Source organism: Erithacus rubecula, assembly GCF_903797595.1.
Source record: "Erithacus rubecula genome assembly, chromosome: 6".
NCBI classification, from domain to species: Eukaryota; Metazoa; Chordata; class Aves; order Passeriformes; family Muscicapidae; genus Erithacus; species Erithacus rubecula.
The window spans coordinates 3138106-3164871 of record NC_136688.1 but is presented as its reverse complement, the minus strand read 5'-3'; the positions used below and the strand labels follow the sequence as shown (position 1 = coordinate 3164871).

General features: G+C 41.7%; 1 protein-coding gene across 21 annotated transcripts in view; it reads right to left on the bottom strand.

The window, feature by feature from the left end:
* BRSK2 (BR serine/threonine kinase 2) overlaps nucleotides 1–26766 on the bottom strand; it is a 304732-nt gene that overhangs the window by 13423 nt on the left and 264543 nt on the right. For 10 of the 21 annotated variants that reach the window (XM_079310049.1, XM_079310042.1, XM_079310050.1 and 7 more), the window contains 6 exons: nucleotides 24173–24233; nucleotides 19750–19957; nucleotides 18550–18598; nucleotides 13764–13887; nucleotides 11863–12043; nucleotides 11150–11239 (listed from right to left, as the gene is read on the bottom strand). In XM_079310049.1, the coding sequence (XP_079166175.1) occupies nucleotides 11150–11239; nucleotides 11863–12043; nucleotides 13764–13887; nucleotides 18550–18598; nucleotides 19750–19957; nucleotides 24173–24233 (713 nt within the window). Of the gene's footprint in view, nucleotides 1–2767; nucleotides 2816–11149; nucleotides 11240–11862; nucleotides 12044–13763; nucleotides 13888–18549; nucleotides 18599–19749; nucleotides 20363–24172; nucleotides 24234–26766 lie in introns of all 21 variants that reach the window. The other 11 variants (XM_079310032.1, XM_079310043.1, XM_079310046.1 and 8 more) reach the window with 3 other exon arrangements.

Genomic DNA, 26766 nt, shown 5'->3' with positions numbered 1-26766 from the left:
TGAGATAGACATAAATACCAGATTAGATGGTAATAAACAGTTTTCTCAATCCTGCTTCAAAAGAAACAGAATCCAGCTTGTCCTTTTACAGCTGTGCTCATTTTGTAAGGCTTAACAGCAACACATAAAATGGTAAAGCTTATTTGTCACTAAACTGATTTGGCTGAGAATACACACGGGAATAGATCAGCTAAAGTAACACTCCTGTAGATGGTTTTCAGGTTACAGCTGTATTTTATATGTAAATACTTTAATTTTTACAAGGTAAATTTAATCTTCTGAACAGACTTCATGGAAACCAGTTTAGTCTTTCTGACAACAGCAATGCCCATTCCACTGCTGAGATGGGTGGAACCAGAAAATATTTTACTCCAGCATGCATTTTAATTTATTATGAGCCAGATTCTTTTCTTCTATTGTGAAATACTACAAGTTGGCAGCAGTTTTCTCATTTGCACAGGTAGGGTTGATACAGCAGCAGTTGTGTCATTTGGATATTGGCAGCTCCTATGACAAACCTTGGCTGTCCAACATTAACTTGTTCTCAATGCCACTGGCTGTATGCAAAATCACTTCTCAGACTGATGACCAGTGCTAGCAGAAGATGAGATAAAAATTTAAATAATAAAAATTTAAATGACTAAATAAATTTGCCTTGCTATTAATTACAGCTTTCAGTGGTTTACAGTGGGTGAAAACATGCTCCTCATTCCCACCAGAGCTTTGAAATGGCTGAGCCAGGCCTAAGGAACCTGATTAGATCTTCCTGCTACAGCATTAACTCTTTTTACAAGAATGACCTCCTGTGCTCACTGACAGAATAGGGAATAACACAGAGGTCTAAATCCCCAGAGGATACAGTTTTTCATACACTATTTATTGTTACTAGATGACTAGGTGGTTTCTCACCTTCAGAACCACACACAATGGTTTCCCAAAAATAGGCAATATGCTCACATGGTTCCCTTTCACTCCCCTGCCTAAACCATGGGTGAACTCCAGCAGAAGAAACAGCTCTTCACTCTACACGAGGGTGGAATTCAGCATGGTGCAGTCACCACATCTTACACTGTGAGCTCACCAACAGGAATGTGATTTAAAGGAAACAGCTCCATTAAACCCCTACAGGCCATCCTGTCTCCTCTCTCCCTCTGCCTTCTGTCTGTGCTGCAGCTGCCACAAACAGTCTCCTTGCTGGCCTTCACCTTGTCCTCTTTGTCCCTTGTTGGATTGCTGCTGACATGGTGACAGCTGGAGGGCCTGTATGAACTGTGAGTGAGCAGTGATGCTCTCTTCCTAGAGAATGCAGGGCACTGGCTGGTTATCTCTATAGCTCAATTAACTTGCAAGCAGTCAGCAGAATCAGCATTTTGTATTTTTGCATGATGTGAATGCCAGATTCCAGGCAAGAAACAAAGTCTTGAGGAAGAAGAGAGATTTGCTGCCTGATGCCTTTAAGAAGCTGAAGGTCTGAAATGAGTCTTAATGAGATCAGAAAAGTCACCCAAGAAATTAAATGAACTTTAAGAGCAAAGGAAAAACTCCCACCAGCAAAGCTGCAACTAAAGGGAAAGAGATTGCCTGAAACACAAGAAACAGGCAAAATTCTGCCTCCATCACACATGCATAAACCTAATACTACCTCCACTATGACAACTTCCCTTAATGGTTACAGACTCCAGAACAATTCCAGAACAACTTTCTTCAGTTAATGAAGAGATAGTGTGGCAGCTGCAGGTCCAGCTGGAGAGCAGAACCAGTTCAGTGAACACTTTCCTGACATCTTGTCTTCCCTTTCACAGAGATATCTGAACTCAACCTAGATACCAGGATGGAAATCTAAAGAGAACAGAGCTCTCTCATACAAAATCTTTCTGTTCAAGACATGAATAATAGGACAAAAACAGCCTCTCTTAATATTTGGGTTTTTCCACTGTTGTATTTGGAGCAGTGAGAAGAGGCTCAAGTAATGAAAGAAAGAATGCAGTCCATGTGTGCAGAGAGGTGAGGGAAGGCTAGGAACAAGTTAACCACAATTCATGTAAGCCCAAGTAAGCTGAGCTGAAAGTTTTGCAGGAAACTTTTTCTTATTCCTTGCAAAGTTCCAAATCTTCAGTAGGTTCACTTCTCCTGCTAGAGACACAGCATCCTTCCCCAAGTCCAGAGTGGAACTATGACAGTTTCCACTAGCCAAGTGTCTGACATAATATGCAGTGTGTCTTATGGAGAATTTAAAAGAGTCATACCCCAAGGACATCTGGGGAAGAAGGGGGTGGATGCAAAATGGAGTTAATTAACACAGCATTCCTGTCTCAACAAATAGCAGGAAACCAAGGGAGACAGCAGCTAGCAGGGCAGCATTCAGCTTCACTGCAGAAAAGGGACTGAAGAATCATGGATCAACAGCAGCAAGTAAAGAAAGGAGGAAACAAAAAATCAGGAAAGAAAAAGAAAATCACTGGCCTGGGTTACAGTGAGAGAGGATATCTCAAGTGTAACACCACACATTTGTGCTATGAAAGGGAAAGCTGTGGTGGAGCCTGTGCATCTGTGCATGGATGGGGAGGAACAGAAAAAGGGATATGTGCTTGTGTCCTCCAGGTGAGTGAAAGACATAGTGGGTTGTTACAGGGTGGGGAGCCTCGAAAAGAGCGTGGGGAGCAGGGATAGGGAAGGGAGGGGGTGCAACAGGACAGGACGGCGCAATATTATGTTGCTCAGCAGGGGCTGGGGAAGGTGAAAAGGCAGAAGGGAAGGAAGTTCTTACCACATTTGGAAAGTCTGCCAGTCATCAACTCCATACAGTTAGTGGTGTCTGGATCATAGAACGGAAAGAGGAGGAAGGGAGGGAAAAACATAAAAAAAGGTTTCCATACCTCTGTGCATAAAGTAGTAACTTAGCACATTATTACCTGAAGCAGGAAACATATACACATCTTGGTGGTGTTTACACAACCCAGACCAAGTTCTGCCACCCACTCTATGCCAGTGCAAACCTGGCCTGTGACTGAGAGTGGAGCTGCTTCAGTACTGGTGCCTCCACTCACCCCTTTGTTGTAACTAGAGGTATTTATGAGATGTGGGATGTACTCTGCCACCACATTAGCAAAATATAAGTCTTGAATACAGTGTTTCACCTGGCTAGTTTTGCAAATTAGTCTGCAACAGCCAGGAAATTTTCAGCCAGTTCATTTATCTACATCAAAAACCCGGAGAGAGGGAAGAAATCTAGCCCCGTGCTATTGGACATGGAGTGAGGCTACTTGTACAGCTCAAACCATCTTTTAAACCCCATAGGATAATTTAGGATAATTTCAAAGTTTCAGTCTAACTCAGTGCAATTTCTTACTCCTCTTGCTTTCAAGGTTAGTATTCACAGGCAATAGAAGCACTTTGGGAAAGGGTGGCAGAATCTGGCTCTAAGACATTATTGTCCACTTTGTGTATAGCTCCCATTGCCACAGACACTGGGTGCTTCTTACTCAGGTGCAACAAGCAGAAGGAGCTCCACATGTTAGCTTTAAAACAGAAAGGCCCAGCCCAGCTGGACACTTCCATGTGGAACCTGCTGGCAAGCCAGATCTGCTGCTGTCAGCCAGGATTCCCTTGCATTTGGGATCTAAATCACTGTGTTCCTGGGCAATGTGGAGTGCTTACTGCTGAGCAGGTGGATACCAGTTAAAGCACTCAGATCAGTCTCAGATCTCCTCTTGCCTGGGCTATTGATGAACACTTGGGTATTCAAGAAATAGGCTTTCTGGAACATGCACACATATGCTGAAAATCCCTAATTGCCAGGAAGCTCTAACTACTCCCTATCTGCTACAAAGTCTGCAGGACAGAGGGGAAGATAATTTCTCAGCATTCCTCCCCTCAAATATTGAGAAAAGTACTTTCATAAGAGGAGGAAGGGGTGCTGGATATGCTTGGGTGAGCTGAACTCATGCTAGAAGAGCATGGATAGGCATCTCTTCTGATGCAGCCAGGCTTGTGCTGCACAGGGCACTTCGGAAAGCATGGAGTAGAGAGGGCAGCTGCTGGGTCCAGTGACACAGGTCACAGCACCTAAGAAGTGCTTACATGCTCCCCATCCCTGAGGCTAAAAGTAGGCTGGCAGAGGTCAGTGGGAGATAATACCCATGGAAGTTCTCTCAGAAAGGCACAAGATTGAGAGAAAGAGGAAGAAGGACAGAGGTGAAGTAGAAGAGAACATTCAAGACCTAGAACAACATAATAGAGGTGTCAGAGAGGCCAGGAGTTTACCTGCCTTTGAAATTCTCTGCTTGCTCTAGCAGGCAAAGAATTTAATATACAATACAATTTCAATACATTTCTCCCTGAAGATGCCTAGCAGATTTGAGAAGAGCCTACAGCTCCTCATCAAGTCAATGACTAGAAGTCTTACTCATGGGTCTGTGTAATTTTTTTTCTTTACTAACTTGGACAACTTTGTTGTCTTGTGCCTTTTAGGGGTTCCTGTTTAGCCCCCTCAGAGTCACCTACCCTTTGCTCTAATGCAGAGTGATGAAGATCTATAGTGGTAGACCCCAGAGCATTCATGCAACCATTAGCAGAACTTAGCTTTGAAAGAACACATAAGAGCAAAGAAAATCTCATACATGACCAGAAGACAGTTTCTGACTCCTACCTCCAAAACCTGAAATTTTCCCCTCAAGTGTATCTAGACTGACTGGCCACACAGTAACCAGAAATCTGGAAACCAAAAAGTAGTATTTGGAAAATGTCAGAGCAGGTAAACATTGTGGCTGGTTACTAAGATCCTCCTGAAATTGGTATTTCTGTTTCCTTCTTCACTTTAACAAATTAAAAAGTAATCACGTCTCCTGAAGTTAATACTGCCTTTTTTCCTACATCATTTGCAGTCAGCCCAGCTCTCTTTAGCACTTAAAGCCAGCTGTGCCAGGTCTACATACATTAGCTGTGTCATTAAAATACAAGTCAAAAGACTGAAGCACAAAAAAAGGATTGTAAACAGAGCCTTTTTGACAGCAGAATATCTTAGGCTCTGGACCCCATTTGGTTCCCAAAAAAGTAAATTTGCATGTTAGAATGATTTACATGATAAAATTAGTTTTGATGAATAAGTAAAATTTTCTGAAATATGAGACTATGGAAAAAAAAAATCAAATGAACACTAATAAAACTTCTAATTCGCCTTCCTTTAAACTTTTATGTACAACTAAGCTTTGAATTCTCTGTATTGTCAGGGCTACTCCCAGGAACTGCACAGGAATTCATTTTTATTTGCATTGTCTTTCCAACACCTGATCACATTGTTTTTTCCCCGATTCCCAAGGCAGAGCCAGAGCTCATACTGCATCACTTGAAAGACACAGTGTTAATGTGTCTTCAGTTTCTCTTTTAGAATAATTACTTTAATACTTCTTTCATTTCTATAATTTCTATTGTAACATCTCCTTTAGTAAATACTCTATGTGATAAAGTATTCCATCATTTTAAAGCAGATTTTTTATTCTAATTGGAAGTCTTAAGATTCTTGCCAGTCAGCTTCTGCTCATGGATAGTAATCCATAATCCAGTGACTGTGGGATCCAGGTGTTATGAGAAGTGAATAAAGCCAGGGTCCAAAAACTTTTAAGTGTCTGAGAAGCACTGATGGGTCATGTAGCTGCATTTTTAATGTGTCCTGATTATTTTTTTAATTAAAACACTATGGCAGAATCAGCTCTCAACCCTTCTGATGATAAGGCAATTCCTTATTTTATAGGAACTGCTGGAAGTCACTCACACTTTGGATTTGACCAAGGTTCTTTCATAAATGATGCCCAGTTCAGTTCATTAACAGATGGCATATGCTTTGGTTAAAATAAGACCTCTCTTCAAAAGGAGAAACAAGCTCTGAATCTATTACTAGAGCTCTGTTGATTTTTTCTTTCATAATTGTCTCTATTCTTTAATTTCTATCCTACATAAATTTCACAAGGAAGCTGCCTAGTTTGTGATGCTCCTGATATCTCTGAGACCCAGGAAATCTCACCCAAACAGCTGCTCCTCTGAGATCTCCAAATGCAGGGCTGGATCCCAGAAAGCACTGAGCAGCTCCTGCCAGATGCTCACAGTCCCCAGTTAACACTTCCACTAAGGGAGATGATGCCAAGGGAGCCACCAGCTCCTCTGGTCCAAGGCAGTTATCATGCAGATTGAAATTCCCCAGTGTTTTTGTGCTTATTTGAAATTCTCTGTTTTCCTATCAAAACTCTGGAGAGCTTGGACTCTTTTTCCTACATGCTTTATTTCTGGACTACCAGTAACTACTTCAGTTAATTTTAATGAAGGCTGTTCAGTAATAATATTAAAGCTGTTTAGCAAAAACACAGTGCTCTGCCAATCCAACCAGGCACTTTTTGTAGGTGGAACTATATTAGCAAGATGAAGTAATTACCCTAGACACTACAAGAATGTGAGACACAAAGGGTCACAGAAGATTGAAGGAAACAAAGAAACTTGGGAGCTGAATGAGCCCCAGAAAAACTGACCTGCAATCCAATTCCAAACCGGCATTTGAAGAATCCCTTTTTTTTGAGTCTGCAGCTGGAAGTTTATCCTGCAAAGCACTTCATTTGCTCCTTACTCCCTTTTCCATCTTGATAAAATCCTTCAAACATTTGAAAATGTAGGTTTCTGTAGGTTTCTTACTTTTGGTTTTTTTTTTTTTTGGGTAGCAATTTGCCAGCCCACAGCTCTTGTGAGCCATAAAATACCCGGAATTCACAGATCAGTGCTCTAGCAAGAATTTGCACTGTGGTCTTCTGAAGCTGGATATGGTTCTCTAAACACTTATTTATGCTGATGAAAGGCACTTCCAGCAGTAACAGTGAGATGCTCTGAACTTGGAGATGTCAGTACTTAAAATCCAAATGAACCCAATAAATACAATAAGGAAAGGGAAAACCTTTTACAAAGAAGTTATAAAGGTTATTTCAGTACTGCTAATTGACCAGAACATGAGAAAATGGGAAAAATCAGAATATGTAGCATCCCACACTTAAAGCCAAAGCTCAGAGAAGCAAGAAAATATTAGGGAAATAAAAATTGCTACCCTGTGAATGATCACAGATGGCTTTTGTGTGTCCCTATTCACCAGCTGCTACTATTACTCTTTCATGCAAAGACATCAGAGAAAAACAGATCATGATTTAATGAAAAGAGTGCTGGGCTGAAACAAAGGAACAAATCTGAGATATCGTCCTCTGTGGAGAGAGATCTTTTCATCCCAGCAAAGGGCAGTCTGCCCAGGGATTACCTAAGTAGAGATTCTGAGTATAAGGGCCCTGGATGGAGCCATTCATGGACAAGGCTGACTGCTCTCACAGACAGTGAGACTCCCTCTTGATCCCAAAGGGGTCCTTTCATGGTCTCACTGAGTGTAATGGCTTTTGTGATACCAGTAATAAGCACACATGGACAACTATTTCTGGTTCAGACCAAAGGCCAAAACCATCTGAGAGTCAGACTTGATGATCCTTGCTGGTTCCTTTCAGCTCAGAATATTCAGTGATCTGTGATCTGGTGCCCTGCCTCCCTCAGCAGCCCCACAGACATCTAGGAGTGAAAGAGCAAGCCTAGCATACAGAACATTTCTCCTAACACTGCCTCACTCACTAGGGTCAGGTTGGAGATTTCCTGAACCTGCTGCAGTTTAGCAATCCCATAGAGATTTCTCTGCAGGGAGTTATCCAACCTCCCTGTGAGTAAGAAGTACTCAGGGGAAGATGAACATCTGTAAGCTCCTCACATTCAGAACCTGTTTCAGCAAGAAGTTCCACCAGTTCTAGATTACATGAAGAAATGTTTTCCAATTGCTTTTTTGATACTTGGCCCCCACTATCTTAAGCTGGCCTCTAGTTTCTTTCATTAAGAAGGAAAAATGAACAATAAATCCCTCTCTACTTGTTCTATGCATGTCACAGAGCTGGTATTCTCTCAGCAGTTATGGCACAGAGATCCTGAAACATTAGGATAAAAAGCTGGTATGTTGAACTAAATTTGTCCATTGAGACAGTGGATTTTAGAAGCATTATATTAACTTTTGGAATGGATTTAATTTATTTACACTTTCTATCAGGGAGGGAATCAATTTTCCTGCTTCAGAGTATGCCAGAAGAAATACACACAGGCAGTCTTAGAAAGGAAAAATGAAAGTGAATGAAGGGATATATGGAGGAAAGGATATTATAAGGTGCTCAAGTGTGACACAGAAACACATCTGCCTAAATTAGGTACATAACAGTCTCACACACACAGATGCATGGGCAACATGACATCTACAAACACTGTTTTCAGCTGGAGGAATGAAAAAGAGGAAAATGCATTCTGAAACCCAGGCAGGCCGGCTCAGGGGACTGGGATGCTGCAGAGCAGATCAGAGGGGCAGCAGGGAGAATGACTCTCCCTGCCATATGTCCATCAGGCCTTGCTGTTCTGCTTTATACTGAATTCTTTAAATCTTCCCATTCTGCAGGTCTCCCTTTACACACCTTTCACAGATTGTTTCCATCATCCCACCTGTAACAGCATCAGAACTGTAAGGCAGGAGAGACAAGACACACAGGATGTGTCTGTGCACAAGGAGCTAGGAAAAGCTCCTGTGCTGAATCAGAGCTGCAGGTCAGGGGACATGCTCAGAGCCATGGGGACACAGAGTCTAAGTGAAGGTGAGCTCAGTCTGTTGCAGCAGCAGATTGCCTACAGAGTGTCCTCAAACCATGAACCTGAACAGGGCTCAACCACCACAATCCCTATGCAGTGTTCAGGGCTGGCAATATGGGAGAAGGGAAACGGAGATGACTTTGCTCTGTTTTCAGTGGGTAATGCTGATTAATTCCATAATAATTTCTAGGAAGATTTTGGACATGTTTCCAACCAGACACCCAGCTAAGCAAGGTGCTGAATGTGAACTCTTCAGTCTTTTATCCCTTTACTTCCCCTTACTCTCACTGGCTGGGGATGTGAACTACTGGGCCATCCTACTTTGATGCTAAGGTTGTCTCTTTGTTGGTAACAATCCCTTTATTTCCCTTCTCTTCCTTTTTTCTCTTTCCTGTATGCTGCTCCAACTGAAAATTTTCAGGTTGGCATGTCTCATTTTCAAGAGACTTGCATATTCCTCATCAGGTCAGGTGGTGTGATACAGAACAGTTTGGCACCCTGTCTTGTGAGCTGTCTTACCTGGGTAAGTCCCCAGCCCAGGGAATTTTCATTTTTAAATTTCAAGACACCATTAATTTTGGTTTTGCTCCATGTGGAGTTATCTGTTCCACTCTGGCACTACAGGTCAGGCTGAGTTTTCCCTGCTAGAACAATATGCACTCATGTAGCTAGAGGCAGCAGAAATAATATCATTTTTCCATTCCAGAACCAGAGCAAAACTGTAGTCAGATACATTTCTCATAGCAAAGTATGCTGATAACACTTCCCTGAGTCTGAGTCAGATGAATGGTTTTTATTCCTGCTATAATATGGCTCTCTTAGGGAGATATGCTGCTTCACATGCAATTGTGCATGAGGGTTCAAATTTTTCTACAGAGCCTCAGTAGCTAGCACATATTAGGGTGAAGAAGTTAAGAGAGATCACCAAGTTATTTACTTTATAAACCATGTTTTCTTCACAGGGAAGTAAGGGTACACTTCATTCCAGAAGAAACAAGGAATGCTCAAATAGCATCAGGAGTAATATGAAATACGTTTAAAGGATGTTTTTCTATCTCAATCCCCTCACTCCCACTTAGCCTCAGCATTTCCCAAGAGGAAGGGCTGGCAGAAAATTATAGCTGCTTCCTTGAGTTTGATTTAATTTCAAAAGTCCACAGCAAAATCCTGAATCAACCATAGTTATAGTATCCTCATTTTCCCTGCTTCTGAACAGAATACCTCATGTGCTGGGCACCACTGAATTCCAGCATGCAGAAGGGTCAGGCAGTGCTGGAGGCCAAAAGCAAAGTGGACACTGGACTGAGCACATTTCTCTTTCAGGTACTAGGCATACACTCTTCTAGATGCAGTTATTTTATCTTTGGATGCTAAAGCCACACTATTAGACCAGAAGGAGCCAAGGACATCTGTGACTTAATTGTAGGATGCAATGCCAACTTAACTCCCCCACTTTTGTCTTGGCTTGTTCACACAAGGGTCAAGAACATAATTTGGCTCTAAAGCATAATATTATTTACTTCCTTTTCATCTCCCACTCCTTCTGCCTCACTGTCTTCTGCTGCAGCCTCTGCTCTTCTTTGCTGCTATTTATTCCCAGTATCTGCACATTCTTTCTGCTTTTCCCTAGTTTTCCTTCCTTGACACATTCCCAATAGCTTAATCTGCTTCAAGTTTTCAACTATCACCTTCTTCTTTGTTCTGTCCTTTTAGAGGATAGAAGAGTTACCACTGAGATTTTGTCTGTGTGTGTGTGTACAACCACTACAGTGGTCAGAGTGAACACCTGCTCCATAGTGATGGGATGAGGCCAGTTTCTGTATTATCAATTCAGACTGCCTGCACATCCAGATTGATGTCATTGCACAGGGTCACACATATAAGGCTTTCTCTACCACCACAAGGAATTGAAATTTACTTTTCAAATAGATAAAATATAGCTTCTGCAGAACCTTAGTATAGAATTTGTGCTGTCACAGTATTGAGAATTGGATCACACTGCTGGAAACTATTAGCCACCTTCTGACCATATGTTAATGGCTAAGTTAAAAGTACATCTCAAATTTGTTCAGGGACCCACTGGAGTTGGAGGTTTCTAAAGTATGCCTGAAGGGTTTGAAAATCAAATATCCTCAAGAGCATGTCCCTACTCTGGGAGATTCTGGAGCTGGAGAAAATCTGGAAGATCTGTTGATGATGCAGCTTTTGATGGAGAAGTGGGCAAATGGCTCTTTGGGCGGGCAGAGGGCAGAAGCTGTTCAACTGGGGAATGCGCTGGGAGCACTGGAGAGGCAATGAGAAACGGAGGAGTAGGGTGGGAGCAGGGAGTTACTGCTCTGTCTGAATGGAGCTCGTTTTTTGCTGTAATCAGAGGGATGGCCTCCCTCAGCCTCCTGCTATGGGAGGCATTTCACCTTCCTGTCCCTGCTGGAGATGCTGGACAGTAGAAGCCACTTACCTGATAACTGCTGCACTGAAGGCTGGTCATGTGTGCTTAACAACTGTGCCTGAATGGTTTCTACTACCCTCTTAAAGCGACGGCTTGGACCTGCGAGGAGAGAAGAGGCACAAGAGGCTGTGAGAGCAATGGGAGCCAAGCACACACACAAGGCTGCAGGGGAAGGATCACAGACATCTTCCCTTCAGTCTTGTCCCCAGAAGTGTCCTGACTGTGTGTCTGTCCTTCAGCCAAAGGGACTATGGTGAGCTGGACTCAACAGAAGAGGAATGGCTTTGGGGCTCCTCTGGTAAAGACAGAAAAGGTGAGGGGGTGTGTTTGTTTGTTACAGCCCCTGTGGGGGGCATGTGGCCACCCAGAAGAAAAGGGTGACTGCATGTTTCTGTCAGAAGGAAGGAACTATGACCTCATAGTGCCCAGCTGAGACTCTGTGACTTTTGAATGAAACAGGGAGCCAGTATCATGAGCTACACTAACACTGGTATGCAGAACTGCCATTTTAGAACTAATCATGGCAGTGCCAACTTCATCTCTCTGGGAATCTGCATTTCCCTCATATTTCCATCACTACCTGATGTTCTCCTTGCCCCTGACTGAATTTTCCTAAGGTTAAACCAGTTATATTTTTTATTCTGACAGAGCAATTTGCAGGCCTCTATTATCAGCAAGGACCAAGCCAGCTTGCACCCATTTTAGAGCTTTGCCATGGTTACCTGATAAGAGTGTGAAAGTGACAGAATAGATCCCGTTCTCCTTTTGTGCCTCTCCCCCTTCTGTGTAGGTTATGTCCACCTGGAACTTCACTGGCTTCTGGAACACAGCAGGACCTCCTGTGGACTTATATTCTGCACGGAAACTTGTCTGTGAGATGACACTGTGACTGAGACTTGGGATCTGAAAGAGGTTGGTAGAAGTAGATAGTAGAACCAGTGCTAAAGGGGAAAAAATCTGCAAAATTCTGTTTATAACAACACACATTTCCAGAATAAATAACATTTGCTAGATTTGCTTCTGATGTTGAATTTGTAATGTACAGTGTTCTTGTGAAATCACCAAGAGCACAGTTTTCTGGGCACCACAGAAGAATGCACTGCTGCTCATAGGACTGACCTAAATCTAAGGGTTGACTATTGGTGGAATACTCAATACACTTACAAATTTACACATAAATTACTCAGCTTCATACACTCAGTCTTTTTCTCCTCATCCACCAGTTTTGAGAAATAGCTTTTGCTGAGCAAAATGTGGTATTAAGGGAGTGGGCAGAAAAGTCAGTGGGATATAAAACTGAATATACAAACCACCTAAGTAGCCTGGTCTGATCTCACAGCTGATCCTGTTCTGAGCAGGAGACCTCCTGAAGACCTTTCCAACTTCAGTTGCTTGGTGATTCTATGATGTCAGATAGACATCAGGACACTTGAAGTGCCTGGGATATCCACATGTCTGCAAATAACTCACCCAAACTTCTATCAATATGTAAAAGAACTCTGAGAAGTCTTTGTGACATCATCCAACATCTGTATATTCAGAACCACAGTGGAATTTCAGAACTTCCCAATTTTCAAGCAGTTACCTTTCACATTTTCCTCCAAAATTTAACAACATGTTCATATTTTATTTATTGCTTCATAATGGGCCAGATTAAAAAAAACCCAAACAAATTACTTGGAAATCTGGTCTCTAATCTCTAGGAGGAAAAATGAAGATTATTTCTTTGAGAAGCTGACTTTAAGGGGTTAATTAGCAGGCTATGACAATGCTTTTAAGTTTGGATGTTGCTGTAAGAGATGATTCACTGGTTTTGCACACAAATCCCTACATCACACCTAAACCACACGTGGGGTATGCACAGGATCACCAGTATAGATGGTAGAACACACTACACCACAATATAAACCCAAAAGCACAGCTAAATGCATGGAATTGAGACAGTAATATGGCTGCTTGTAACCAGCCTAGGATGGACACCAGTGTCTGATGCTCACTAATGTACTGCACTTACTCCTTGTGTGCTTGTACAGCAACAAGGGTTATAGCTGATTTTGGGGAAGAAGTTCATTGCAGAATCACAAAGACTAAAATGGAGTTCAGTATTTTGTGGGAAAAAAAATCAATAGGACAAAAAATATATAAGAAATTAAGTTTCCTTCTCTTAATTCTATTGGAAAAAGTCTAATTATGTTGTTGACTACCTTGAATCAAAAAACCTCTTAAATTACCTTTGCTGTGCAGACTTTTTCATCGCTGGCACCTCTAGATAATGAGAACCAGGATTTTCCATAGGAAAAAAAGACAATTTCCCTCTGCTTTCTTAGGCTGTATACAAACCACATCTGCAACAACTGAAACTCTGGACACCAGAAGAAATCACCCTTTTTTCTGCCATATAGTACCAAAGTGGGGATTTAAAGTAACAAATCAGGCCTTTTGTCTGGCTGCAGTAGTGGAAGGCATACCTATCAAAGGGAGACCTAATTAGTGCAGGCCATGCAAATTAAACCCACAGAGGATGCTTTTGAAGGAGCAGAGCTCCTGTAAAGTGACATTTGGCACATGGAGTCCTGGAATGACCAGTGAGGGATGTCTCCAAGAGGCAGCTGGGGTGACTCACCGAGAGGAAAGCGTGGACTATATCAGCCTTAATGGAGCTTAGTGGTTTGTCCTTAATGACCACAAAAATCTGTTCTTCTTTCTCCAAGTTGATGAAGTTACCGAACCAGGATTTTTTGGCAAGCCTGATGTGATGAAAAGAAAGAGATGTTTAGAATTATTTCTTATGTCCTACATGTCCTTAGCTAGAAAAAAATACTAAAAAAACACAAAAAAGTTTTGATGACACTCCAGATGTGATGGTATTACTACTACAAAGTGGGAAATAGTATCAGAGAACATCCAAAACAGTTCACTTGGTGAAAACTTATGAAATGACACAGCCCTAGTCTGGCAGCATCTGTCACCAACAATGAAAACCCAGGAGCAATGGTAACTCTTCTGACTGAGCCAATATACCAATGAATTCTGTACATATAATATACATATAAATCAGGGGACACAATTCAGGTTTGTCTCCAGGGATCTCTCAATTTCTTGTGACAACATGCAGCTCCTGGCAACATAAAGATTTAAGTTCCTTCCCACACAATTTCAACTCCTTTGGTGTTACAGGACTTGGAAAGATGCTTTTATGAAGGTGTCCTGTACACTTACAAGACCTTGCTTTTTAAAGCAAGCTGTAGATTTCACTGGAGCTGCAATCTACCAGTGAGTGAAATCCACAATTATGCAAGGCCAGGACAAGGACTGTCCCATTCATTAACCCTATTCAGGGTGTCTATGTAGTGTGTGAACTCTGGCCAGCCTACAAAGGAATGAATTTTCTGTATTAAGAAAGGAGAAAACAACACCATGCAAGACACAGTTCAGGCTTTCCACTGACAGCAGTCCAGCTCCTCAGTTCATTCCAGCATCAGATGGTGGTTTCAGCATAAAATGAAATTGCTGTTTTTTCACAGTGATTGTATCAGAAAATGTTCTATTTTGCTAATTATTTAACCATTTCAGTGCACTTAATTGATATTGACTTTTAAGTTAAACAGGCTAAAGGAAGAATGCAGGGACATGAATATTATTGAGAGACACTATCCAGAATCTGAAAGTAGCCTCTCTCACAGGTGTGGTTTTGAGAGGAGAAAAGAAGCTGTCAGCCCTGAGACAGCCAAAGACTTGCTGGACCAAACTAAACCCAGGGAAAATCACACTTAAATCAGCCATATTCTAGTAGGGAAGAATTCAGCATGAAAATGCCAGAAATTAAATACCTGCCACCAAGACACTGCCATTTTTTCCCTTTTACCTCATATTTTAAAACATCAAATCCAGTTAGCAGTACAGAAAGCAAAAGAGTGGACATTCACCACTCAGTAAAAGAAGACAATCTCTACAGACAAGGAGAGCCATCTGCAAAAGGAATTACTACACACCAGTTTTCCATCAAAGCAATAAACAGCTGGAGCAAGCTGCTAACAGCCTCGCTTTCTGTGGCAAAGTGAGGCAGAGGCAGAGGAAGGACAGAGGCTAAGAGAAGAGCAAAGTAAGAAACGAATTTGAAGTCTAGGCCTTCAGGATAAAGGACAAAGCTTGACCTCAGCAGTGTCCAGCAATTTGCACTCATTCACCATCCAAGAGTGCTCCATGAATTGTGCAGCCGTGGGCCCACTGCCATTTAATGCACACAGCAGAAAGACCACAACTGGAAGACGGCTCAGCTGGGCAAATAATGATTTGTTTCATTTACTGCAGGCAACCAAAAATAAGAGTGCAGAAAGATTCACTTGCAGCTTGGTAAAGCAGTGCCCCCCACTCAATTAAAGTGGGCTGGATAACTGTCACTCCCTAAAATATTCATAGGCAGCTGTAACTAAGTCAATGAGCTAGAGAGTAGCACAGGGAGCAGTAAAGAGAAAGGGCCTCTCATTTAAATGGTCGTTAAGGAGCCAGGGTTAGAGTGAGAAAGAAAATTACATACTAATTAGCTCATGTGTCTCTCACACACCACAACAACTCTGCAAGCCCCTGGAGAGCTGGGGCAATAGCTCCCTGCATGTAAGGGGTCTGTGATCATTAGTAAATTAGCACCTGGTTATCCATCTAAAACGGCTGCTTGTCTTAGGCTTGGATGCATCATCATCTGAACTAGGGTTGGCTGGATGCACTCCTGGGGCCAAGGGGAAGCATGGGCCTGGAAAATAGTGCTTATTTAATTGCAGGTCTGCCATCTCAAAATATGGCTTTTCATTTTTGTATTTTCATTAATGGTTTTGCTAGCCCTTCATTTATAGGTCTCTTAACAAGCACAGGTAACAAGGGCCCAGAACATAGGGAGTTTTTTCCCTGTTCAACATGGTCTGGAGTCTCCAGAATCCATCTGGGCTCTTTTCCTCTATGAGGTTATCACCAGTAATAGTGAGTCTGGAAGATTCACTGCTAGCCTGGGCTACACTCCAGCTTGTAAATCATTTGAATTCACTAAAATAATTTTGCTGGTGTCACATAAGACAGAATAGATGCCAGTGGCCTCTCCTGTTTCTGTAATGAGCAGAATCAAGACACAGCACACATACACTGGCTTTTCTCCCCAAAACTGGCAGAACTAGCTGTACTAGGGAATAGCTGTACACCTAGGGAACAGGCCCACTGAGAAGAGGGGACAGCTTTGGAGTAAAATTACACAATAAAGGCTTTTCTCCTCTTAGAGGGCATTAAGTGCTATTAACTTGGGTTAAAATGTATATGAACCCTCAGCAGCCCTAATGACATGCTCCAGCATCTCTCAAGATCAGGCTGTAAGCAGTACAAAATGTACTTAAAATTACAAATTTTCTCCTACCAAGGCAAACCTCTTAAAGGGGGAGTGAGATAGGAGATATGTGGGGGAGGTTGATTATTGTAGATTTCACTAAGGAATCCAATAAGATGTCCAGTTGGTGAAAAAGCAAAGAAATTAGCATGAAAATAGAGGCTGGTGCTTTATTACTTCACATCAAAATTTCTCACTCCTGTAATGTTGTTCCTTTTCCTACTTTTGGAGTGTCTGACCATGCAGCCTTCTGTGTTCCCTCTCTGTCTCTGAGCACACAGATCAGTAACCTCCAGAGGTTTACCTGCCTGGCATAAATAGCAGCATTTCTACTCAAGCAAATGGAGCTTTGCAGGTTTAAACAGCTGGAGCTAAGTCTCTTTAAATGTCATCCCTAACAGATTTTCTAGAGTTTTTTCACATGAGAGAGAACAGCATTACCCAGACATGTCAAAGTGTATTACCTAATCATCAGGTTTGTTAAATGAATGGCAGGCATTGGTGCACCAGACAGAGCTAGGACATGTATTTATCACTCAACCCATGAGGTCAATACAGCTGTCCATAAGGATATCTTATTTCTTACAGAAAAGAAGAAAATATGGGAAAAAATAAGACTTGTGGAAGTGGGCACTGAGCAACAGACATCTATCATTAAAATATAATCTAGTTCATTATTTTTTATGACTTTTATTATGTTTACTGCAGGGTGCAGCCCAATTGAACTCATTAATTTGGCAATTATACAGAAAAAGAAAAGAGGGCCTTAGGGTTTGACTTGCATCCAAACTACCTCAAATGACAGGCACTACTTCTCTCCACCAGCTTTTAAAGAGTGAGTGGGAAGCAGGGAAGGCAATAAATTAACAGCAAAAACTTCCACCAGCATGCATGCAATGAAGAGAAGAAATTTAATTCCAAAGGTTTTTCTGTTTTAATGGCTTTAAAAACATGTGAGATGAGAGTATTGAATATTTCTGTGATAATGTGCCAATTTAATGAAAATCTCTCATGACTCTATTAGTAAATGCTTGAAAGTGTTGAAAAGACAGTATATATATATATATATATATTCAATTTTTCAGTATATTCCATTTTTCTTCCTGGATACCTTTACTAATCCCTACTTCTCCCTCTTTGAAGTCTTTATTCCTCTCCATTCTGCAGTACTACACATAGAGTGCCCATCTCACACCAGATAAAAGCCAAGTCTGGGGCAAGTTGTGAAGATACCATTGTCACCAATTTCAAAACTTTAGGCTCAAAATTCCCATCCAAGACTCATGAATATTTCATACAAGTCTCTTAACAAGAGGCGAAATTGCCTTGGTTGGCAGGCTAAGTCTATGGGCATTGGGTGCACAAACACAAGCTGTGAAAATAAAAAGGAATGATTTGGCATCTGTTGCATATTAGGAAGTGTTTGGAGCAGCACTCTGGCAGGGACTTCCAAACCTGCCATGCAGTGATGCACATTTGTGCAGTGAAATGGTTGAAATGTACACTGACTTTTAGGAATGAGCCTGGAGAATATGAAACAGCTTCTCCATGTCCCAGTACTGCTGCCTGGAATCAACACTGAGCTTACTCTCTCAGCCAAGGATCCCTCTGAATTATCTTAGCAGAGCTTCCTGCATGCTACCCTGAGGATGCAAACTCCTGTACTAGAAGGAAAACTTTTTGGTGCAGTTAGTGCCAGGACAAGCCACTGATTTGCCTCTCCAGTCCCAAGGACTGATCTACTTGACAACCAAATGAATGAAGAGAGAAGAAACATGTTACAAACCCAGCAAATTCAGCAAGCCATGAAAATGAGGTGGTTACTGGGAGACTCTTTCATCACCTGTTGACCCCACTGACATTACTGAGGTACAGATTTTATGCTGGGTCCTCATCAAAAGAATAATTTCACATCTCTATCCCACCCACAGGGTAACAGGTTACAAACAGATACTGATCCAGAACAGAAATATGTCAGTTTATGACATTCAGACCAGGAAATGACACTGATATTTGGTGGAAAAAGAGGCAAAATACTTACTCTGGGGATGATTCTGGGGTTAAATTAGACATCTCTTCTGGTGTAGGAACTGCTCGTGCACAGATAGCCAAAGAGAGGGAGGGAGAAAAGAAATTTGATGATTCAGTACACGTTCCATTTTCTGCTTGTACACCAAAGAAACAATTCTGCACTTGCTTGCACTGCCCATTGCCTCTGCAGGCTAATTCTGACATTTGAATGCTGGTCATATGTCTCTCGATCTCTGCATCTAATCAAGTGCTGCATTTCAAGGCTCACTCCACCTTTCCTTAGGTCATTAGGTAACCTTGCATTGACTTCAGTAGCTTCTGGTTCAGATACAAACACACTGTGCCAATGCAACTGCTTTGCAATTGCTTCAAAGCCCCACTGGATGCAGCTCAGTCACTGCTGCAATTCTCTACAGTTCTCTGACCACCTCAGAGACAATGGCACCGACCATCACAGCTCAAAATCTAACTCTTCCATGGCTGTAATCTTCCTTTCCCATGGGATCATGTCTCAGTACCCTGTAAAACCACAGGGTGTTGGGACAGCTGCTGCTGACGTCCAAGGATAAGGCATGTGACTTTGGGTGCCCTTTGCTGGCATGCAAAAAAGCCACCTGGAGCCCCAGGAAGAAAATTTTGTACATCTCAACACTCTAGAGACTTAAAAAACTGAAGTAGGCCAGCAGATATGAAAGCACTGATTGTATTAAGGAGATTTTTGCACAAATTACCAAAGAAGGAAAAAAAAAAGCATTAGCAAAGATCAAAAAGCTGTGCTTCAGAAGGACAGTTTTTGCCTATTGCCTCTGGCTGTCTTCTTTTTCAGCATAGGGCTCAGCCTGTGGCTGTGGAGAGGCAGTGGAGCACAGCCACAGGGGAAATGGCTGAGCCCTAGCCCTGAGCACTTGCAAAGCAAGTGGAGAAACTGAAGACAGACTTTTCTTGCAGTCTAGGAGCCACAACAGGAAGAGTAAGAGCTGCATGGCTGGAGTGTGAAGTGGGCTCAGTAGATGCTGTTGGAGCAGGGGCGGTGGCACAACAGAGCCTGCTCACATTAGGGTTAGGGCTTGGCTGATTCTATCACTCTCATTTTCCACACCAATATTGAGCCCTTTGTGTAGAGAATTTGCAGAGCCACAGACAGGTATGAAATTCCTGCTGAATGTCTGCCCAAATCAGAATCACCCTGTCTGCTTGGGTGGGTACTCACCTTGTAATTTCCGACGATGGAAGCGAGGAGACCCCAGGAAACTATTCTTGATGGAGTTGAGCCGTGTCCTCCAAGGCATTCCTCCAATGCTGGGGCTGGATGGTGGTGTTGGGTTGGGTGTGCCTGCTGGGCTCTCCTTTGGCGTATGAACAGGTGTCCCCTTGGGGGTAGGGAGGGGACTTCCCCTTGGAGAGGGGTGAGGGGTGACCTGTATGATGGGGATAGATTTGGTGCTTGGGTCAGTACTAGAAGGGAGCAATCTAACAGGAGACATAGGGTTGGTCTGCACTTTAGGAACAGCCAGCTGTGGGTTAAAGCCGGCAGCAGGCGAGCGGCCCTGAGCGTTCTGCACAGGGTTGTTCTGGGAGGAGGGGGCGCTGGCATTGCTGGCAGGGAGTGGGTTGGATTTAGTAGACTGGAGTGGTTTTTCAGCCAATTTGCTCTTGGATGGCAAAGTCTGCGTCTTTGGGTTGGGCTGAAGTGCTGGCTTTGGTTGGAGTACATGTCCAGGCCTGGAGGCGTTCCTACAAGCATCAGGGTCCAAGGAGACTTGGGGTCGGGGAGAGAAAGGGAGGTCGGAGGTCTGAGGGGGGATGAAGAACTTTCTGATAGGCTACGAGACAGACGCAGAGTGTCCATGCACACCAAAAACAGTGAATACGCAAAGAGCGGGCGAGCAGAGAAAGGAAAGGCAGAACAAAATCCATCCGAGTCACAAAGATGCACCATGTCACAAGGAGACACAGGAGATGGAGGTGAAGGGGTAGTGGGGGGGAGGGATTTTGCAAAGAAACGAAAACAAACAAACAAACAAAAAACAAAAAAAAGACATGCAGTTAGCTGGGAACACAGCATATTCAACAACAGCAGCAGCGGCAGCAGCAAGAACAACAGTGTCATAACAGGCTTCATCATATTAACCAACCACGTGTCAGCAAAGGAAAACAACAGAAAAAAAATACAATAAAAGGAACAAAGAAAAAAAAAAGAAAAAAAGAAAGAAAGGAAAAAAAAAGAAAGTAACCAAGAAAAAAAGAAGAGAGAAATGCCATCTCTCTGGGATTGTTCTGATTGCCCTGCAGTGAGAGAAGCACGATGCTGTAGGGAGGTGAGGAAGGGGAAGAAGAACCACTCAAGCCACAGACAAATTGAGATGTGCCAAGAATGGGACCACCTCTTTCAGCTCCATGTGCCCATATGCAAACCCAGTAGAGAGATGAGACTCAGAACAGGTGTGTGATACATACAGAGTGGCAGGGGATACACACAGTTACTGCACACACCAGTCAGAACCTCTTTCCTTCCTCTTTACCCCTGGCTGGGTAATGCACCAGTTGCAGCCACCCATTGCAGAAAGAGGGGGAAAAGGGAGAGTGATGCCACCTGGGCACCCACTCTCCTCCCCTGATCTGGAAGGTTAAATTGCTCAGCCTTCATTTGGAAGCTTCAGCAACACCATGAGATATATATGAACTCAGATTGGTGTTCGATTTTTAAACTGCTACAGCAAAAACTTCAGTGAGGTCTGGCAACTTTATGCTTCTCCTCCAACATCCCTCATTGCATTGAAGGATAGCTTGATAATTGGAATTTCTGTCATAAAGTCTCAGCAATATTTACCATTAAGTCCCAAGTCTAAGAAGAGGGTGGGGGGAGCCATTGTTTTGTAAGACACAAGTTTAAAAAGAAAAAAGACAAGCAAAATTCATAATCCATCTCAGAGGTATCAAAATGGGATTATGATTTTTTTCCCAAACAGGAACATTTACATGTGTTAAGAAGTATTTTGGGAAACCATTCATACTTTGACAGCAAACGGCAGTAGACAGACTTGGAAGGGTAAACAAAAAAAAAAAGTCCTTACAAAACATTGCTATTAACACCTTAGATTACAAGTATTAGAATAATTGTGAAAATAGAAATCACTACTGAAGATATGCAACCTTGGTCTACTCTTAGATTCTGATTTATACAAAGTTTTTCCCTATGAAAAGTTAATTATCACCATTATTATTATTATTAATTCTTGATGCCTAAAAGCTGTAATTAAGAACTAAGCAGACATACCATGTACATGTAACTTAAATCTCAGTTCCAGGTAAACACACTCACTAGGGAGTTTCCTTCCTGTGTGTGAGGGATCAGCACAATGTTGTCATATTTAAAAAACTGTAGAAATGTATTTAAGACTTATGTCTCTAAACTGTTTGCATCCAAGTTTGGTAATAATTTCAAACAAATTAGGGTTAGGCTACCAAAATTAAAGTTAAATCAGTACATCAAAATATTTGTATTATTATTAGGATTGTGAAGTTAAACTAAAGTCTGCAATGTTGCTAAATTCTGATTGTCAATGAGCAAGGAAAGGGAAAAGATGAAAGTGGTTAACTTGTGGAAGTCACTATTGGCATCTGACTATTAACTATTTGCAAATGACACTGATGGATAAAACTCAAGGACTGTTAATTTCAAGTGTTACCTTGCAATTTTCCTATCATACAGGTATGATGGTTTGAGAAGCAGATTTGAAAGAAATAAATTCAGATTCAACTCCTTCTTAAGCCATTAAGAATCTGAAGAGGCACCTTTAATTACCACATATTTAATAATGAAATGAGGAGGAAGATTAGGTCTTGATTTCAGCTGGTGCAATGTGAAACACCATTAGCAAGATCTTGTGAAATTTGAGAACTTTTATTTGCTGCTGAATTAAATTCTTCAAAGAACTGAACCCAAGCAGTGCAAAAAGTGAAAGGTGTATTTGCTTTTTAAAGTATGTTCTCTTTCAATAATCTAAGCTGCTATGAGAAGCATAGGTAAGGACGTTTTAAAAAATATTATTTTTATTCCAACATGTCCTTTTAAGTCCCAAATGTGACCTGCCTTAATATCGTTATGATCTGCTGAAAATGCTACCTGATTGCTAAATCCCTTTGAAGACTATTTAATCAACTGCCTATTAAATAATAATGGTAAGACACAGTGACAGATCTCATCAAACTTACTCTTTGATGCTGTCCTACTGAGATGTCAGAAATTGATCCCAAGAGATCAATTACTGAAATCAAGATTAAGGTTTGCTTCACTGGATGCTTATTTTGTGCACAAAACTGTTTCCATGCTCTTTTCCAGTACATTTTGCAGTGGCATAAGAGTACTCAGGCCTCTGCTCCATTCCACTGGCAACCAGGAGTCCCAGTGCAGAAAGAAGGAAATGGAGCTTCACTGGTCCCTCAGACTTCAAGGACACAGATGAGACTACAAGAACACTTATGCCTGTTTCAAAACAGGATAACAATTGGCAGGAGCCCAAAATAGATTTCAGAAAATAATTCAATCAAGTAAAGTGCTGGAAGCTTTACCAGGCTATAAACTTATAGCTGACAGTGTGTCTTTATTTACAAGAATTACAGAATTTTAGAGTGGAACTGCAATTTCAAATACTTAGAATACCGATGTTATCTTTATATAACTATGAGTAGATCCTTCTTGTGTTCATACCCTAAGATGTGAACTATATAAATTTCTAATGGGGGATAGCATCTTCTCATGAAGTCATGGGAAGTATGTAGAAATCCTCCAGAGACTCTGGGGCAGACACTTAGGTAACATGCACTGTCACAGCCCAATAGACTTTTTTATCAGGTCAAAGACTTTTGTTAGGCACTGCAGTCTTAAAGTGACTTAGGTGACCTTTTCAAGCACTAAGAACACTCACTTTTATCCCTAAAGAAGTTAACAAGAAGAGGGAGGCCTCTGTCATTGCATTTAGAAACTCTTACAGCGTCACAGCAAATGTATTATCAAGCATGTGTTGTACCAGCTGAGTATCAGTGTTAGTTGAGCATCAGTATTTAGTTGATTACATGCTTAAAAAGGGCATGTGAAAGTACCTTATTTATAGGGATTTGACTGCTCTCTATTCATTCTAGTCAGTCAACTTATTCTCCTTTTAAATTTGCTAGCCCTCAAATTTGTGTAAAATTTATTTTCTCTGACTTTCTAATCCAAGCTATTCCAAGGCAAACAGAAGACAACCAGCATGCTTTGATGCTTTACTGTGAGCTAATTGAAGGCAGTTGTGAAATGGCTCCTGATCATTTGGTCTGAAACCAGGCTGTGTGCAGACCTCAGCTGGACATGGAGTGTTTAGTCATAGCAATGTTATTCTGTGTGCTAATGAGACTGAAAAAGGGCAGGGGCACAGTGAGATCTCTACTAACAGTGCAGGGAACATGTATGAGAAATTCTCCTCTTGCATTTTTGAGTAACATTTCCTTCACCAACCATGAAAATTTACAAGCTGCCAAGGAAAAGCAAAACATCCCAGCTAAGAGCCGCAGCTCTGGAGCAACATATGTCAAAAAGCATCAAGCATGTGTGAGTGGATTGGACCAACAGATCTTGAAGCAGCACCACTTACCCTTGGACTGCTGAGAGGACTGGTGGAGAGCCCAGACGATGCTCCACTGATTGACCGAGACCTGAATGGACACAACAAGGAAAACATGCCTCAGAAAAGCTGGACAAGTAGTAACCCTCAACACCAGCCACCACAGGCGCAGGCATGAAGTGAGGAGGAGGAGGGAGGCTGTCACTGGAAAAGGACAGAACTCTATCCTTTTCTTGCCTTTCACTATTGTCACTTTTTTTTTCAGTTGTTCCCCTCTCAAATCAAAGAAATGCTGTTGCTCAGGGAGAATACTATAATCCCTGTTGATTAAGGCAGTTGCTAGTTTCATTTTGGTCATCAAACACATGGAAGCTACTAGCTCTGCTCTGTGCAAGTTGAACAGCTCAATTCAAAAGGATGGCAAAGACATTCATACTTGTGCTAAGAATTCTCCTTGCACGGTGCTGCTAGTTACAAAATGAGACTTTCTGTCACAAGCAACATGGAAAAGCACCATGTGTACAAGGCAAAAAGCTAGGGAGTTATTCCAGATAATAATTAAAACCCCAAGTCCCCTTGACTCAAGCACACAATCATTTCTTATGTGATGACTTCCCACTGAAATCAAAGATTGCATTGGCTTGGCCCTTTCTAGATTCTCACTGATTCACATCTTTGCTCTCCAGTGAGATTTCTTGCTGCTGCATTAAGCAAGCCAGGTCTTCTGTGTGAATAATGAGCTTTTGTTGATGACTTTACTAATATCAAAATTACAGCTCAGGTGCCCTCAGAAAGAGGCCAGTCAAGGGAGAGTGAACTGTCCTATCTGCTGACAAAGTCACCTATAGAGTTAATGGTCTCATGCTCTCCAGCAAAGGCCACCTATGAAAATTGCCAGCTGCTGACAATAAAATGTACAAATGTGCTATGCTAAATGTGATGGAAGAGCAGACAGGGCAGACTACACAAACATTTCAGCAAAGGAAGTTTCTAGGAGGAGGACTGCCCCACAGAAAAAAACCCCACACCTTACGTGTGACTACACATGAGTGAGCCCCAGAGGCAGTTGATTTCTATCCTTTTTCAAAGGAAGGAAAGTTGTATTGAAGACTGAAACATCTTACAGGAGAGAACTTGGTTAAGAACTTATTTGTTCAACAACCACCATGCAGCAATATGTCAATATATAGCAAACCTACCAATGTTTCCTACCTATAATAGCCTAGCTACCACAAGAGCCATGAAAGCAATTACTTGCCTTCAGGTAAAATATGAAAAGGTGAAATTCCTGTAGAAAACTGAGTGCATGGGTGTATTGTTTCACTATGTGTCTGTCTGTGTTTACACACATAAATATTAAAAATTTATATAGGTCAGATACTTGATGTCAGCTTATACATAAAAATATAAACCAACTTCAAACCATAAGCTGTATCATTTTACTCTCTTCAGCTGTTGTAGGATAAAACAGAAAAATGGTCTCCAAAATGGTCTCCCAGACATATATTATTAAATAAATTTGAGTAATTCTTTGAAAAAAAGTGAACTGCAAAAGAGAAAATATTTCCAAGAATAAGCTACAACTGAACACAATGGTAGGTTGTGTTTTCTCTACCTGTATGCTCTCCCCTAATGGTTTTCTTTGTATCCCATTGCAGTTTGTCCATCACACTAATTAGGTGAAAACCAGAAGCCCATCCACAGCATGCTTTTTTGGCCAGATTAAATCTCAACTGGCACCATGAAAATCTGGGGCACTCATTCTATGCAGAAAACTCCCACTTAGGTTTTTCTTGTACCCTGCTGCAATCTGCCCATCATAGTGCAGCAGTAAAAAACTAGAGACTCACACTTGGCATTCTTTCACACTAGATTAAGCCTAAATTTGTACCATTGAGATCTGGGGCACTCATAAAGGTTTATGCAAAGTAATTTTAAGGGGAGAACTGTCTGCTCTTTTGAAAGACTACTGTATGTGCCTTTCCTATAAGTGAAGTGGCTGACTGCACCACAGATGTGTCATGCAGATGGGAAGTCCATTTAGTTCAAATGTTCCCTGTATGAATCATCAGGAAAAGCTTTTTCCAAATCATGGATTACAAGAGGAGTCTATAGATGATTTTGGACAAATGTGGAAGGCATTCAGGTGCCCAGAGATGCAGTTAAAGACCAAATTAAAGATGATGTTCCTATCAACTCTTAGTTGTGGTGGGAACGTTCTCTCTGACACTCACCTGAATTCCAGGACACTTGATTAAAAGTTCCACTCTGCTATTTACTTTTTGCAATCAGGTGTTTCCAACAGTCCTGAATTCTCCCTTCCCAACCCTACTACCTCTTATTTTTTTACAAAAATGATCACACACATGTAGGGGCAGATTATGGCAGTCCCCACCTCCCAAATCCCAATTCTTTATTGGAAGCAACATTTGAAAAATAGTTGTTGTGTACTGTGCTTTCATCCAGCCTAGGAGCCTGAGGTAGGGGACATAAGAGAGAGTTAGTATGAAATCCTCCTGGAAATGCATTCAGTATCCACATGATTGCTACTGAACAAGATCTTTTCTGCTGCTGATTTACATGCAAAATACGTAAGAAATAAAGTAGGCCCTATAGCAAGCTTC